Raw genomic sequence first — 16,943 nt, forward strand, 5'->3', positions numbered from 1 at the left:
AACTCTTGTGTGTAATGACTTTTATATATTTTAAAAAATGATAATGTTACTTAAAATAGTTATTCATGTTATTCCAGTTATTATTTAAACAGCTATTAAGCTAAATTTAGTAACTAACAAAATTTTACTAAAAAGAAAAGAAGAGAAAAAGAAACAAGAAATACGTTACGTGGATTAATTGAGATGTGTGAAGTAAGTGAGAAGAGAAACAAAAGAAACAAGGAAATGATATGTATATGATTATACAATGTATGAGACAGTTATCGCTAATGTTTCTCGTTTATCATTATCAGTAATACCTAAAGCCGATATGAAAAGCAGCAACAGTTACTGATGGTCCCAGTAAAGGATTAACTATCGAAAAGTGTGTCTTGAGAAACGGCAGGGAAGAGAAGGAGAACTAATAGAAAAGAGAGAGGGAAAAGAAAAAAAGAAGGAAATAAGAATGCTGATTGTTTTCATTTTTTCCTATTAGTTTGAAATGTCGTCAGATTTTGTGAAACAGTGCAACAACATGGATAAGAACACGAGCGACATGAAATCAAATCCCAAAGAGAGCGCAAATGTCTTCAGTGTTCTATTCTTCTGGTTCGTCAAGACTCTCACTAATTTGGCAAAAAAAAATAAAATAATAAAATATCTTTGCTTCTTGCAGAAAATTTTAATTTTTGCAAAAAACAATTCAAAAAAGACCGAAAACTTTCACTTTCTGGGAAAAAGTTTTCTTTAAAGAAACAAAAATTTTCTTTTTATAAACGAAATTATATTTTTCGAGAAAGATAATCTTCATTTTTTTTTAAGATAAAATTTTTTTTTCAAAGTGCAGAATATTTTTGCTTGTATTACTCTTAAATCTTCTTATTAATTACTCTTCTTATCTTATAATATTTACATCTTACATTTTATTTTACTTTGAGGAAATAAAAAAAGCATTCTGCAAATTTTAATCGTTATTCAACATATCGTACAATTTAGTCATACTCTTATTTTTCTATTTTTCACTGTTAAATTTAGAATGTTAAATTAAACCCAGTTTATTTTTTTTATATTTAATTATTTAAATACCTGTTCCTACTACGTAATTAATTTAGCTGTGACAAAGTAGTTAAACAATTTAACTTATGTAAAAACTTATGTAAACTGTATTAAATTTAGTTTATTAAATCTAAATGTGTACGATAATATAGACTATTTGCTATAAAACTAAGTAATTTGACCATACAGAAATAGATTTATATTTTGATATATGTGGAAGATAAAAATAAAAATGTTGAACTCAAGCATTTGCTTGATTAGTTTGCTTCTTTAATATTTAATAGTGTGTGTGTATATATATATATATATGTGTGTATATATCGGCTATTATTTATCATAATATATTTGAATACATATCTAAAGCCTTTGATCTTGGTATTATATATCTGGAAACACGGTAGTGTTTCGGTGCTAAGCCAAAAAATTGTAACTGTAATATAATAAAGTACTGTAATACAATAAAGTATATATATATATATTGAAAGCATATAGATTGTTTGATAGGAAAAAAAATAAAATAATAAAATATCTTTGCTTCTTGCAGAAAATTTTAATTTTTGCAAAAAACAATTCAAAAAAGACCGAAAACTTTCACTTTCTGGGAAAAAGTTTTCTTTAAAGAAACAAAAATTTTCTTTTTGTAAACGAAATTATATTTTTCGAGAAAGATAATCTTCATTTTTTTTTAAGATAAAATTTTTTTTTCAAAATGCAGAATATTTTTGCTTGTATTACTCTTAAATCTTCTTATTAATTACTCTTCTTATCTTATAATATTTATATCTTACATTTTATTTTACTTTGAGGAAATAAAAAAAGCATTCTGCAAATTTTAATCGTTATTCAACATATCGACGTACACTTTAGTCATACTTTTATTTTTCTACTTTTCACTGTTAAATTTAGAATGTTAAATTAAACAGTTTATTTTTTTTATATTTAATTATTTAAATACCTGTTCCTACTACGTAATTAATTTAGGTGGATGCGAGAATTATTTATGACAGGCTCCAAGCGTGATTTAGAGGAATCTGACATTTATCGACCAATCAAAGAAGATGAATCCCAAAAAATAACTGATCATCTTGAAAAGTGAGTATTGCCTGCGATGAATATACATTAGTAAACGCACATTATGATGCCTGTAAAAATTATAGTTTCCACTTTTGTATATGAAATAATAATTAATGAATTTTAATAATTTTATATATAATTTAATAATTTTATATGGCGCACAAAAATGTTGTATCATTTAATTACCTTACTAAAATTATATAGTTGTGATATATCAGATTTTTTTTTTATCTGAGCGAAAAATTTATCTGTACTTCACAGAGATTAAATGGTATGACATTTCATACAAATTTATATTGGGTGCTTTTCAGCAAGAAACACAGATGACTCAGTATAATATAGTTAATCATTGCATCCTTATTGTTTGCCAATATTAAACAAAGATAAAACACTTCACTGTGTTACACTATTTCATCTGTATTTTTCTGGAAAATTTCCATTATACTTAATATAATTTTGAAAGTTATTTTATTGTGCGGCGTCCATTATTTTACATTAAATATCTACTCTTTAAAGTAAGAATGCAGTTAAATACAGAAAAAGTAAAATTAATTTATTAAATCATTTAGTAAATCAGTTCTGTCGTCTTTATAGAATTCTAGCGCATTTTTTCTAGGTATTGGAATCGCGAGCTGGATAAACTGAAGAATTTGGAATATACCTTAGGCAAAGACGGGCAGAAAGTGCCACTAAAAAAGAATGTTCGTCCAAGATTGTACAAAGCGATCTTCAAAGTTTTTTGGTTGCCTTATATGATAATCGGGATCTGCGTATTTATTCAAGTACATTGATACATTTATGAAGAGATATATTAATGTTTACTTACAATTAGTTCAAGTGTGTTTATAACAAAAGAAAAATATTAAAGGACATTCTCGTGAAAAGAGAGAGAGAGAGAGAAAGATAATTGACGATTTGTTGCGTTAGATGACAATTTTCTGTTTACAAATTAGTTAACAATGAGGAAAAAATTGATCTAAGTAAATCTAAGATCTCTTTTTCTCTTTTTCCTTATTGTCCAGATCCAATAGTTTTACAAGTTTGGGATTAATGGCGTTTTCCATTGAGAAAACTAGTGCAACACTGAATGCAAGTAAATGCAAATCAACATATTTTTAGTGTTAATAAATAATTTAATCCTTTCAATTAATAGTAATTTCATCACGATAACCTCATAACGTTGAAAGGATTAAATTATTTATTAATACTGAAAATAAGTAAACCAATTTGCAATCAATTGCACAGTGTTATACTAGTGGAAAATGTTACAAATTTTAACTTTTATATTTTTAGTGCAGTGTAGTACGCGTAGCAATACCGATCATTCAAAGTTGGATTGTTAACTACTTCTCCAGAAATTCCAACTTGAAGTACAAGATAGAGAAAAACGAGGTGCTGATCTATGTCGTTTTTATGGTCATCTGCAGTTTCATCTCCGTTCTTATGATGCATCATACGATACTGCAATCGCTACACATCGGCATGAGAATCCGCATCTGCTGTAGCTCTCTCCTCTATCGGAAGGTAATGTTGCGGATTAATTTGAAAGTTTATGCATTAATCAAAGTTCTTTCTAGGAAGAGAAGCGAGCTGCTTTTTCTATACTCGAAAAGACTGTACTGTGTTTGATTTAATTAATTAATTAATTAATTAATTAAATAATAATTGTGCAATGCTTTTACTGAATTGGATTAACTCACAAGATTTGTCATTGTTGAAAACTTTGAGTTATCTAAAGAGGAAACTGATTACAATGTCAAAAAATTAATTTAAATCAGTTTCTTTTGGTGTTTAAAGAAGTAGCTGGTCGTATTGAGCTCATTATCTCGCATATTTATTGTCTTTCGTTGTCAGTCATTTGCGTACACTTGTTATCTACCATTCTCAAGTTTCTTGTGAAAAAATGTGAAATTTAACACGTTTAAAATCACAGGTCACTATGAATGCGTTTTCTTCTATGTATTTCTATAAATCACTCAGAGCATTTAGAGCTAAATTTATGACATACATTTTAGATATTTAATCATTATACATGAACGATCTATTAATTGATTACGTGCAATAATAATGTTGTTTTTCTATGAATGTATAATGACATAAGTTCAACTGACGAAAACATTCGTCAGTTATTTATTAATGTAATAGTTTCCTATTTTTGATCTTTGAAGGCATGGTTTAATCTAAAATTTAAATTTTAATTTTCGTATTGACTTTGAAAAAATCTTTTTTATAATACATATATATTTTTTTTATAGATAAAAAAAATGACAAATGAATATGTGTAATTTATCGTACAAGCCAGATATCTTCTTCATTATGCATGTCCTTCGACTCCAACCGATAATACGTTTGCTGGTACCCCGCGAATATGCATCGCAGAATGACACATGTCTTCCTGTACTTATCTCTGTCGAAATATAGTAGACTATTACTACGTAAATAGAGAGTAAAACCTAGTCAAATGGAAAATAACAGTTTTCATTTGTTGCAATAACATGTAGAACATTGTTTCGTAACTTAAAATATTTCTTTCTTATTATGTCTTAAATTAAAAAGTTTTTCAATTTTTCATTTATATTAAATAAATTTTTGTTTTAATGCACTTTTTTAAATTGCGTCCTTGTATTATTTTACGATTTTATATAAAATAAATTAAAGGTTTTTAAAATGGAATTCTTTCAGGAAGAATTTATTTAAAAAAAAGAGAATACAATTTTTTTTAATATATCATAAACACAGTTTTTTTTAATTACATAAAAGTAAGCCTTGTAATTATTTATTAAAACTGTCGCAGTTATTACGGTTGAATAGAGCATCTATGAATCAAACCGGTACCGGACAGATCATGAATCTTCTCAGCAATGACGTCAATCGCTTCGATCAACTAACGACGTTCCTGAATTACATATGGATTATGCCTTTTCAGGTCGGAAATAAATATCTCTTATTTTTTCAATTAGAATCGCTTAAGTTGATGACAGATCATTAATTTTGTTTGAACAGTTGCATCTATTGACAAATTTTATTAGTAGAATGATCGCTTTCGATCTTTCGATTTAGAATCTGTTATATCAGATGTAGCAACAAAATGCCACAAAATATATAACAGAATTTGTCTATGTATATGATATTTAAGGGAATCCTAAATAGAAGATTTCGACATAGTCGAAGTCACTGTTTTATGTACACACATATGATTCACGACACATCTAGTTTACAAAACATCGATCACTAAGTACTACACATTAATATGTGTGCACACATATTAATACATATAAATTTTCCTACATTATTTTCTATTATACTAAACTCTTAGGCTATTTATTATACTAAACTCTCATTTCTAAAAGCACAATATTATTCCTTCATATAATCTCTAGTCTTCTATTAAAGTTTAATTGTTTTATATGTAGAAGTATAAAATTTTTATATTATGTATTACAAATCAAGAGAAATCGATAACAAAACCGCAGTAAATTTCTAATTTTTTTTAGTTTTTCATTACTAAATTCGTTATTAAATTACAATCTGAAATTATTGTCTTATATATCTGTACTTTAATTTTTCTTCTAGAGAAGAATTTTTAAATCTATTAAATACATACAAAAAAATTAGTACAAAAATTATCGCGTTCAATCAAGAAAACAGACGATTGTAGGATCTCTTTAACAGAAAATTGAATTGATTCGTTCGGTAAAAACCGAACGAATTTGCAGTATTTATACATAATTTGGTCCAGATTAGTAGTACAAATCCAGTAAAATCGGTTTAAACTCAAATTCTGCTCGATTTCTGTCAAATTATAGTCAAATCATGTCATGGTCTGACAATAAAGTTTTCAAACTGCAGAAATAAAAAATATCTTAAATAATAAAATGTTATATTTTATCTTTCAAAGTAATTTTCAATAACATTTTACAGACATTTTTTAAAAAAGACGTCTAAAAAAACATAAAACGTGTTTTATGTCTCAATTTTAAACTTGTTATTTGAGTTACTAATCGGCTCTAGCTTTTTTACATTTCATGTTGTTCTCAAAATTCAAAAAAAATTAATGAGGAAAGATAAATATTTTTAAGACATTCAAGAACATTCAGAGAAATGTGACAAGTGATCTGAATAATACTTCAAGGACAAACTTTAAACAAAGTTTTAAGGCTTTGTATTAAAACGTATAAAGTATATACTAATGGAGGCATTAATACCTTTGGAAAATTAATGTAACATTTTGTTATCTGAGATAACGTCTGTGTTTTCTTATTGCCAGTTGAAACAGTTTGAAAATTTCACACAAATCATGTGTTTTGACGAGCTTTGCTAGCAGATCACGAGCTTAGCGAGAACGCAGATAGTACCAAATCTGTTTTACTTGTTAATCTCTTTTATAGATTGTTAATAAGTATATGTATCTAGTTAGTTTAACTTACAGAAAATCCATCTGTACACATCCAAATGTATACATCTGTGTACACTTTACAACTCCGAGTTAGTTTGTGTTAGAAAGACGTAAGATCTTTTATTTTTTCCTTATTTGAATGTTTCAAGAACTATTTGTTGGCTGCGTTTTTTTAATAGATCATAATCATGGGAACAATAATGTGGCAAAAAATCGGTATTTCGGTTCTTGTCGGTATTGGATCGCTATTGATTATCGCATTAGTAGTACAAGGAACCTTCAGTTTGCTGAGCCGTAGAATCAGAGCCATGATTGCGCCACTGACTGACCGAAGAATACAGTTAATGAGCGAACTTGTAGCTGGGATACAGGTATATATTCACAGGATATGTAATTAGTTAATTCATTTTTAATATATAATATTAAACTATCAAGAATCTAAAAGAATACTTTATAGTTGCAGACAATAATCTTTCAATAGTTGTAACTGTTTTTTTTATTGAAGGCAATCTCTATTTTAAGATCAAATAATTATTTACAAGAATAATAATTGTTTAATTAATCGAATTGATTGATAAGTCAAGATGTTTTATTACAATATTATGATAAATTACATTGTGTTAAAAGGTGTCTGTTTCTCAACTAAATGATGATACGCAGAAAATAAAATCTTTATTTAAAAAAATCCTACAAATTTAAACAATTTCCAACTTTTTTGTTTTATATGCATAAAATACATATGAATATTACTGTGTTGAGAAACGGAAACCTCGCCTATCAGTGTAAGTAAATTTTTGGTATTCTCAATAAATTAATAAATAAATTTTATTATTTTCATATATTTTTCAAAATTACATAAACAATAAAAGAGAGTTTATACTATCAGATTTATTTTTGTGTATTATTAATTAATTAATTTATTTTTTCATTAAAAAATATTAAATTTCTTATATCTACGTAATGTATCTTACAAATTTACTTTATTACATAAGAAACTCAAAACGAAATTTTTAACAATTAAAAGTTTCTTTCAATATAAAAAACCTGCAAGAAATTAAAATTGTTGAGAAATAAATAAAAAAGATTGAAACTTTTTCTACTACGTTATTAGTAAGCATTTAACCAAATAATTGTTTAAATAATCGGTTATTTTAAAACAGTAATAATTTAGTTACAACCATTTAGTAAAAGTAATCATTTAGTAAAAATAATTGTTCAGTTCATTACTATAAACTGTATTAATTGTTCCCGCACTTGACTACATTAGCTCTATTTTTTCCATACATTTTATTTTTAAACGATCTGCATGAGTAACTAACGTTTAAATATCAATTAAATTTTACAGTAAAATTTTGTGAAACAAACTTACGAGATCATAACTTTTATTTCAGGTAGTGAAGATGTACGCCTGGGAGAAACCGTTCAGCAAGATTGTTTCAATGACCAGAGAGCTAGAAATTAATAAGATCAAATTCTCGTCGTACGTGCGCGCAGCATATTTGGCCATCATAGTCTTCACCGAACGATTAACTCTCTATTTTGCCCTGATAACGTTTGTCCTAATGGGAAATGATCTGACTGCCGATGTGACCTACGAAATGTCGACATATTTCAACATGCTTCAACTCACCACTGCATTGTACTTTCCACAAGCGCTGATAATGCTGGGCGAATCGATGGTGTCTCTGAATCGATTGGAGGTATACAATTGTTTTCAAATTTTTAATAAACTTTTAAATCCACAATTTTTCCGATGTCTATTGTCACATACTAAAGCTTAATTTTTACAGGACTTTCTGCTGATGGACGAAGTGAACATTGATCGCTCGGAAAAAACATCGCAGTTTAAATCTCAGAAATCAAACGAATCGACTAATGAGACAGAGAATGAAATAGATAGATACATCTCGAGAAATGGAAGTATCAGTCTTTCCGAATTTCAAAGATTACCTGACGTTCCGGTCTACGTGAAGCTTCAGCGTGTTTCTGCCAATTGGATCAGTGGTCAATTGCCGCCGACTTTATGCAACATCAGCTTAACCATTAAGCCAGGTCAGTTATGTGCTATGGTTGGCGCCGTAGGTTCCGGAAAATCGTCACTGTTACATCTGTTACTGAAGGAATTGAATCCCGGAGCGGGTTCAGTGATTCTCACCCAGGATTCTTCGAAGAATTTTGAGAGCAATTTGTCCAATGGTTATTTCACGAACAATCCAAATCTGCGCATCTCCTATGCTAGTCAAGAACCCTGGCTTTTTGGGGGTACAGTGAGAGACAATATACTCTTTGGCCAGCCCTATGACAAGGCCAGATACATGCAGGTAGTCGTCATCCAAAGTAATTGTTGCGGATTACCTTACAGTGTTTATGTATTCCTGCTATTGTACAATATCAATATAATTTTTAGGTGTAACTTATAACAATTCTCTAACTCTTCAGTCTTCCGAATCTATCTTCCAAATTAAACATGAATTACATTTTTAATTGTAACCGGAATAAAAGAAAATATCTCTTAGCAAATGTTATACATTTTGTTAAATCTTTAATCTTTTTATGATTACATTTAGATAAAAGAAAAGTAATAATATTTCTAATATTTTTTAAATTTATTAGCTTTTGCTAACGTTTTAATCGATTAAAAAATGTTTTAGGTGACGAATGTGTGCGCTTTGACGAAGGATTTCCAACAGTTTCCACAGGGAGACATGACATTGGTCGGCGATAGAGGTGTATCCTTGTCTGGAGGCCAAAGAGCACGAATCAATCTCGCAAGGGCGGTTTACAGACAGGCGGATCTCTATTTGTTCGACGATCCTTTGAGCGCGGTGGATACTCGCGTTGCTAAGCATCTCTACGGAAAGTGCATCACTGAGTATCTTCATGGTAAAACGAGAATACTCGTCACTCATCAATTGCAATTTCTCAAACGGGCAGATCACATCGTCATGTTGGATCGAGTGAGTCACATAAAATATTCCTTAATCATCTTTAATTTGAAAATTTTTAAGTAAAGAGAAAGGGAGTCAAAACGATGTGTTCATGTAAAATTCAAAATTATATATTATATATTAACATAATTAAACTTAACATAATTAAAATTAACAAATCTTTCGATCTCAACATTAAGATATCCTCAATGTAATCGCAAAAACTCATTTTTTACTTGTTTAACAATGGTTCAAATACACTGCTGATAAAATGCTGTCGTTTGAAGCTTGAAAATAAGCGACAAAATTTTAACAACAGCGTATTTAAACTACTTGTTAAACAATATTATTATATCGTTGGTAAAACGCTTTCATTTATCTTCAAATAATAACGTTTTACCAGCAGTGTATTTGAACTATATTTGTTAAACAAGTTAATGTGAATTCTTATAAATATACTGAAGATGGCCCAATTTTGGAATTGAGACATTTGTCAAGTCTATAAATTAATTTAATTATATTAATATAATTTTAAATTTTACAAATCCCTCGTTTTGGAGTTTTGGAGTATCTTTTTTTATTTTATTTAAATTTTAATTTATTGAGACTTATTAATTCACGATTTTGGAAATTTTTAAAATAATTTTTTGTTAATTTACTAGAATTTTTATATTTTATATAACAAATTTGAGAATTTTTCAGAATTTATGATAATTTCATAATTTTTTGTAATTTACTAGAATTTCTAATTTCATAACTTTTTAGAACTCAAATAGCATATTCAAAATGAGAACAAAAGAAGTTTCAAAGGCATTTTAAAAATATCCAAGTTAAGACATTGTATGATATGATGTCTGAAAAGTACTTTAATAATGTCTTTAAGACATCTTATTTCAATTTTGGACATGATGTTATCTAGAAAGAGTACAAATATATTTTGAGCATAATGACAATTGTCTTACAATTATTGTATAATAATCTTTTAACCGAACAATTATAAAGTTAAATATTAATGTTACAGTTCTTTTAATAAAAAATTATAAAAACTTTTTTAGTTCATACATAAAATTTTTAATTCAGAAGTTCAAAGAATTTACAGTTAATTATATTGAATTAAAAGATCTTTGGGAATTAAATATCCTGATTTTTTTTACTTAAGGGTTTCGTGAAGATGCAAGGAAGCTATAATGAAATAGTAAAATCAAATAAAAACTTCATTGGAATGATGGACAATTTCAATCATGAAGCGCAAAGAAAAGAAAATGAAATGAGAAGAGCTTCGGAAATGTCCAGGAGAATCACAATAACGAGACGAGCCTCGAAACTGTCGATTGCAAGTTCCATTATTGTAAGCTAATGGCTCATTTATAATAAAAAATTGTAAAAGAATAATTATTTAAATGTTATTTTTATCTAATAAAAATATAGACTCGCAATAAAATAAATGAAAAAGATCTGATTAGATATATGTCCGTATTAAAAATGTTTTAATTAATAATTAATAAAACTAACTAAAAAAGGATATCAAATATGAAATAAGTAGTGTTGTGAGAGAAGTTAAGTGGCTTTTAAATAACTTACTTTTTTAAATATTATTTTTTTAATTTCTTAACTAGACTAATCTTATTAAATTATTATTGCGTCTATTATGAACATTTAAATAATTAGATTGTTATTGTACCATCGTGTAGCACTCGGAGATTGATGACTCGGATTATGTGGAAAACAACCCGGAAGCCGAGATGATGGCACATGGTCGAATATCGGGCAAAGTATACAAGGAATATCTGCATCAAGGCGGCAACTATTTCATGCTATTTATACTACTGCTGCTCTTCATCATCGGTCAGATCGCCACTACCGGGAATGATTATTGGCTTTCATACTGGACCACCTTGGAGGATGTCAGACGTATTGGAAACACTAACGACACACAATTCGCGAATATGTATAACAATAGCTTTCTTGGGTCGATCTTCACGCTAAACCCGGATGGTCTCCTCGGCACTATGGATGCCATATACGTATACACATTCTGCATCATCGCCTGCACCGTTACCACGCTATTGCGCAGCTTTCTTTTCATGAAGATCTGCATGAACTCGAGTTGCAACCTCCACAATACTATGTTTTCCAATCTGCTACGAGCGCGCATGTCCTTCTTTCATACTAATCCTTCGGGTGAGCAAAAATTGTGAGTTCTAATAGGTAACGATAATTGTTGTGCTACTCTCTGAGAAAATTTGAAAAAATTCTTTGGTAACAATTTTTTTTAAAAACTCTTATATAATTTGTCTGATTTTTTTTAGAATTTCTGTATAATTTTAGAAAATCTTTTAAATTTTTTTTTTATATGAATTGAACACTTTTTAGAAGTGCTGAAAACACAGTCTATATCTTTTGAAGAATTCTTTACATACGTCAATTCTAACAAGGAAATATTCTAACAAGAAAAAAATTGTTTTCTCTTATAAATTTAAGATATAAAAAATTCTTAAAAATATTATAAAAATTCTTTTAAGAGTTTACAAAATTTTGAATCCAGATACACATTTATTTTTATTGAGTTCAATATTATTAAATTGTAAAAATTTATTATTGTTATCCATGAAGAAATAAAGCGTGACGATTGACATTTATGATCGCTCTCCGTATTCATAATATCAGAAATATGAATCATTGAAATTATATTGATTCCTGGACTTTAATTTTTTTCTTGTTGAAAGATTAACGATTTTTATGTTCCAGGGAGAATTTTAAACAGATTTTCGAAGGATATAGGTATTATGGATGAGTTGCTACCTAAAGTGATATTGGAGGCTCTCCAGGGATGTTGCGTAGTGTGTGGTATAATGATCATGGAAGCGATACTCGTTCAATGGATGCTGATATTTATAACGATAGTGATAGTCTTATTCTTTTTCATGACGAAATTCTGTTTGAAGATCATTCAGGATGTCAAACGTCTCGAAGGCGTAAGTAAGTATTAGAACGAATAACTTCTCATCAGAAAAAAAGAGCAGTATATATTAAATCCTTGACGTCTAGATTTCTGGATCATTTAAACATTAAATTCAGATTTTTAAATTCTTATTTTTTTCGAAATTTAAATTCTGTGAATTCTAAAGATTTTCGAACTTGTATTTGCGTTTCCAGCGAAGAGTCCGATGTTCTCGCATGTGAACGCCACATTGAATGGATTGCCGACTATCAGAAGCAGCGGCGTCGGAATCGAGAAGATGATGCGAAAACAGTTCGATGTGTTACAAGACCGTCACAGTGGCACATGGTTTCTCTTCTTAACATGCTCAACGGCCTTTGGTGTTTTTACGGATTTAATTATATGTCTGTTTTTAGCTTGTCTTTGCTTTTCTCTAATATTGGTAAATGAAAATGGTAAGTTATATTAAATTAACAGATTAATTATGAAAAATGTAGAAAAATTCTAGAAAAAAATTGGTACTGACTAGAAATTAGATAGATTTTTCGGCTAAAATTAATTAGACAGAACTTGTTCAAAAATCGTCTAGAAAATAGGCGTTTGATAGACAATCACTGGCTATAAATTATGTATAAAATGTTTAATATTTATTGTATATCGAACTTTTTCAATATATTATATTTCTTTAATATATTGAGATTTTTAATTATTTTTCATAATTTTCTAAATTTTGTAAACATGCAAGAAACTATAACAAATTAATAGAATTAAACAAGAATCAACTTTTAATATTTAAGTTTCAGTATGTTTGTCCTTATTTCTAGTGTGATTAATATTTAAAAAAATATATTTGGATAATCTCTTCGAGCTATTTCAAGTCTTTTTCATTCTACAGGTACTATAGCTGACAGCCAAGCAGGTCTGGCAATATCACAATCGTTGATTCTGATCGGTTGCTTGCAATATAGCATAAAACAAACCACTGAGACAATGTCACTGATGACTTCCGTGGAAAGGATTTTCCAATATACAAATCTTCCCAAGGAAGAACCTATTACCTCAGATAATCCACCACCACCTACATGGCCATCCCAAGGACAATTGATCTTGAAGGATGTCAACATGAAATATCATATGGATGATCCACCAGTTTTGAAGGTATAAAATAAACCAATTGTTCATTCTTACAAACATTATTTGTGTTCCATATAATCGGGCTTTATAGAATCTGAATGTATCCATCGAGCCTGGCTGGAAAGTTGGGGTGGTTGGACGAACTGGCGCCGGCAAGTCTTCCTTGATCTCGGCGCTTTTCCGCTTATTCAATGAAGGTCTTGAAGGTGAGATCAAGATCGATGGTCGGGACACAAGAACGGTGGGCTTGAGTGAACTGCGCTGCAAGATCTCCATTATACCACAGGAACCTGTGCTCTTTTCCGAGAGTCTACGTTACAATCTGGATCCATTTAATCGATACGATGACATGAAGCTGTGGGAAGTCTTGCGGCAAGTCGAGCTGAATGATGTCGCGCTGGACCACGATATCTTTTATGGAGGTCACAACTTCAGCGTCGGCCAGAGACAACTTATATGCTTGGCTAGGGCTATTCTAAGGAACAATCGTTTGCTCGTTCTTGATGAAGCCACAGCCAACATTGATTCGCAGTGAGTCTCGATGATTTTTTAGTAGTAAGGTTTGAATATCATTTCGTGAAGGCAAGCGGTTTTGATTAATTGATCATTAATGAATAATCGTAATAAATTAATAATTGAATATTTGAATTATTGTATCAATAATTCAAATTTCAATTATTAATTATTATAATAATTGTATTATTAATTTTGTGAATAATTAAGTATTTCTATGATATGTTAGGATACAATAAAAATTTTTTTTGTAATAAATCTAAGATTTCAGGAAAAACATTTAAAAACAATAGACTTTTCAAATTAGATGAGATCAGATTTCTAGCAAACATTTGTGTTTGATATTTATAAGATGCTGTCATAAATGCACGATTTTTTATTTAACATAATTTTGAATTTTTTATTTAACATAATTTGCTCTAAATTGGTATCTCTATTTCTAGTACCGATGCCTTAATTCAAGATACCATAAGAAGCAATTTTAAAGAATGCACCGTCATTACGATAGCACATCGTTTGAATACGATTATAGACAGTGATCGGATTATCGTAATGGAAAATGGATCTATCGTGGTAGGTTTTTTACCGTTTTTTATAAAATATAAATATATTAATGATTTTGACAGCGAAGAGATATAATTTTTTATGTAACTGTCTAAAATATTTATTCATAATAATTCCGAGTAATAGTATAATATAAATTTGACTTTTAAAAAAGAAATACGAATGTATATATATTTGAATAAAGAGAAAGAAGAATATAGCCATCGTAAATCAGACATTAAATGTTCAAATTTTTATAATCAATTCTAAAGAATCTTATGTAATATGAAATACATGTAAAAAATTTGACGTTTTCAAAACCACAATTCTTTTTTAGAATTTACGAGACATGATTTTTTTTCTCTAAAACTTTTATAGTGACTCTTACTCTGAAGAATGAAATCTTAATTTTAAAAATTGAAAATTAAACTTTTTTTAAGACTTAATTTTCTTTATATGTATGTATAAAAATTTAGTTATTTGTGTGTGTGTGTGTGTGTATAAATAAATATATATAAATTTAAGAAAATCTTGTAATCAGAAAGAAGTTTCCATTTATATTTGAAAGATAAGATCAGAATTGTTACCAACAGGAATTCGGTTGCCCGTATGAGCTATTACACAACAAACCGAACGGCTACTTTTCACAAATGGTAGAGAAGACGGGCACTCAGATGGCGGAAAGTCTTTTGGAACAGGCAAAGAAGGCTTGCGAGAAGAATAATGATCATCATGAATTAAACTTATTGGCACAAAATTTCGCGAACGAGAGCGATACTACAATCATAGAACAGTCTGCTTTATAGTTTTTCTACCAAGAAAATCTTATATAAAAAGAATAGGATCTAGCAGAAAAATCTGTCGTTTTTATAAGAACTGTATTCGATCGATGATGATAGGGATCACTTTCTCACTGCTGAGGGGATTCAACAGTTTATATATAACTTTCATTTTAAAGTAACTATACATATATGGAGCAATGAAAAAGATATATACAGTTACGGAAACGTGATAATTATTTTTTGTTAAAAATTTTCGTTGTGTATATAGTTAAACGTGATTGAGAATGTATGCTGTTGGATGTGCTTGAGAACGTGATCTTTCATCAATATCAATGAAACTACTATTATCATAAACTATTATCATAAAAGCGTCAAGTTTCTCTATTGATTATTATTATACCTATAATATATGTATATATATCCAATTAGCAAAACATTAGCAGAATGTCGGTAGACTAACAGATTTGATTGCAAATTGACATCAACTGCGGTTGCATTCTGCTCTTGACAGAATCTGTTTAACCAGACAGCAGATTGGTGGACAGAAATCGAGCAGTATTTGCGTAGAGCAATTGACTGACAACAATAGAAATCGAGTAGGAGCTGTAAATCCTACTCTATACCAGTCTACTATCCAGTCAAATCTGTCGAATATCTTATAAAATCTTACTACAAACTTTGAAGACAAAAAAGCGTCAAATTTGATGTAAATTTTGTTGTACTCAAAGCTGTCAGCAAATTGAGATAGCAAACTAATTAAGGAATAAAATCTAATATAGTATAACATGAGAAATTGTCTCATATTCGATTCAAATCAAGCGAGGCTAATCAATCAGTAATCAGCAAATTTAACAGCTTTTGATGACAAAAGTCGAGCAAACCTTGCTAATCTGACTTAACGTAAATTATCGACAAAAGCCGAAGAAAGTTTGCTGATATAAAACCTGATACCAAATTGTCTGCAAAAATGAAGTAAGATCTGTCATTTTCATACGCGGGCCCGCCGAGATGGAGCCTCGTTTCTCGTAAGAAGATAGTATCCAAAAATCCTAGAAGACGTATGCAAATCAAATTGACGAGTCCGCTGGAGATCCCTAAAACTCTTCCGACGTATGCTTTCTGGGCCTCCGAATGTTTTTTGACTATTTTATAACTTTGTCGTGTATATTTTAGAATGTGATGCTAATCAATAATATTTCGGCAGTAAAACTGAATATATTTGTCATCCTTTTGTTGACACATTTAGCTTGACAGATCTAGATTGTATATATTTGGCCCCATTCTGTAAGCATATTTGATAGATCTGGTCTATGTTTGATATAGATCTGTCATTATATTGCTATTACTAAATCTGCTCTTTGATATTAACTTAAATTTAACTTCAAAATATGTTTTTCAGAGATGGTTTACATTGCAAGTTTATTGGTTGATTTCAAACATGTTTCAAACTATATATTTCGGTATTCGTGTATGCCAGTACCCGTGTATTAAAAATTAAAACGCACTGAAACACGGATATATTAACGGATATATTATACGTAACAAGTGTATTTAGATGTATATGTGAAAAAGAGATCACTGATTTGTAGTGCCAAGCG

General features: G+C 29.2%; 1 protein-coding gene across 1 annotated transcript; it reads left to right on the forward strand.

The window, feature by feature from the left end:
• Positions 1 to 312: 312 nt before the first annotated feature.
• Positions 313 to 15,535, forward strand: LOC108685347 (multidrug resistance-associated protein 4-like). The gene is made up of 17 exons (XM_018190092.1): positions 313 to 588; positions 2,017 to 2,127; positions 2,726 to 2,891; positions 3,403 to 3,633; positions 4,904 to 5,035; positions 6,685 to 6,876; positions 7,897 to 8,205; positions 8,296 to 8,826; positions 9,157 to 9,462; positions 10,592 to 10,780; positions 11,124 to 11,613; positions 12,181 to 12,411; positions 12,589 to 12,828; positions 13,269 to 13,531; positions 13,599 to 14,038; positions 14,464 to 14,593; positions 15,157 to 15,535. The coding sequence occupies exons 1-17, from the start codon at positions 482 to 484 to the stop codon at positions 15,367 to 15,369; spliced, it is 4,281 nt and encodes a 1,426-aa protein (XP_018045581.1). The 5' UTR covers positions 313 to 481; the 3' UTR covers positions 15,370 to 15,535.
• Positions 15,536 to 16,943: the final 1,408 nt, after the last annotated feature.

The sequence above is a fragment of the Atta colombica genome, unplaced genomic scaffold (assembly GCF_001594045.1).
Source record: "Atta colombica isolate Treedump-2 unplaced genomic scaffold, Acol1.0 scaffold150, whole genome shotgun sequence".
Classification (NCBI taxonomy): domain Eukaryota; kingdom Metazoa; phylum Arthropoda; class Insecta; order Hymenoptera; family Formicidae; genus Atta; species Atta colombica.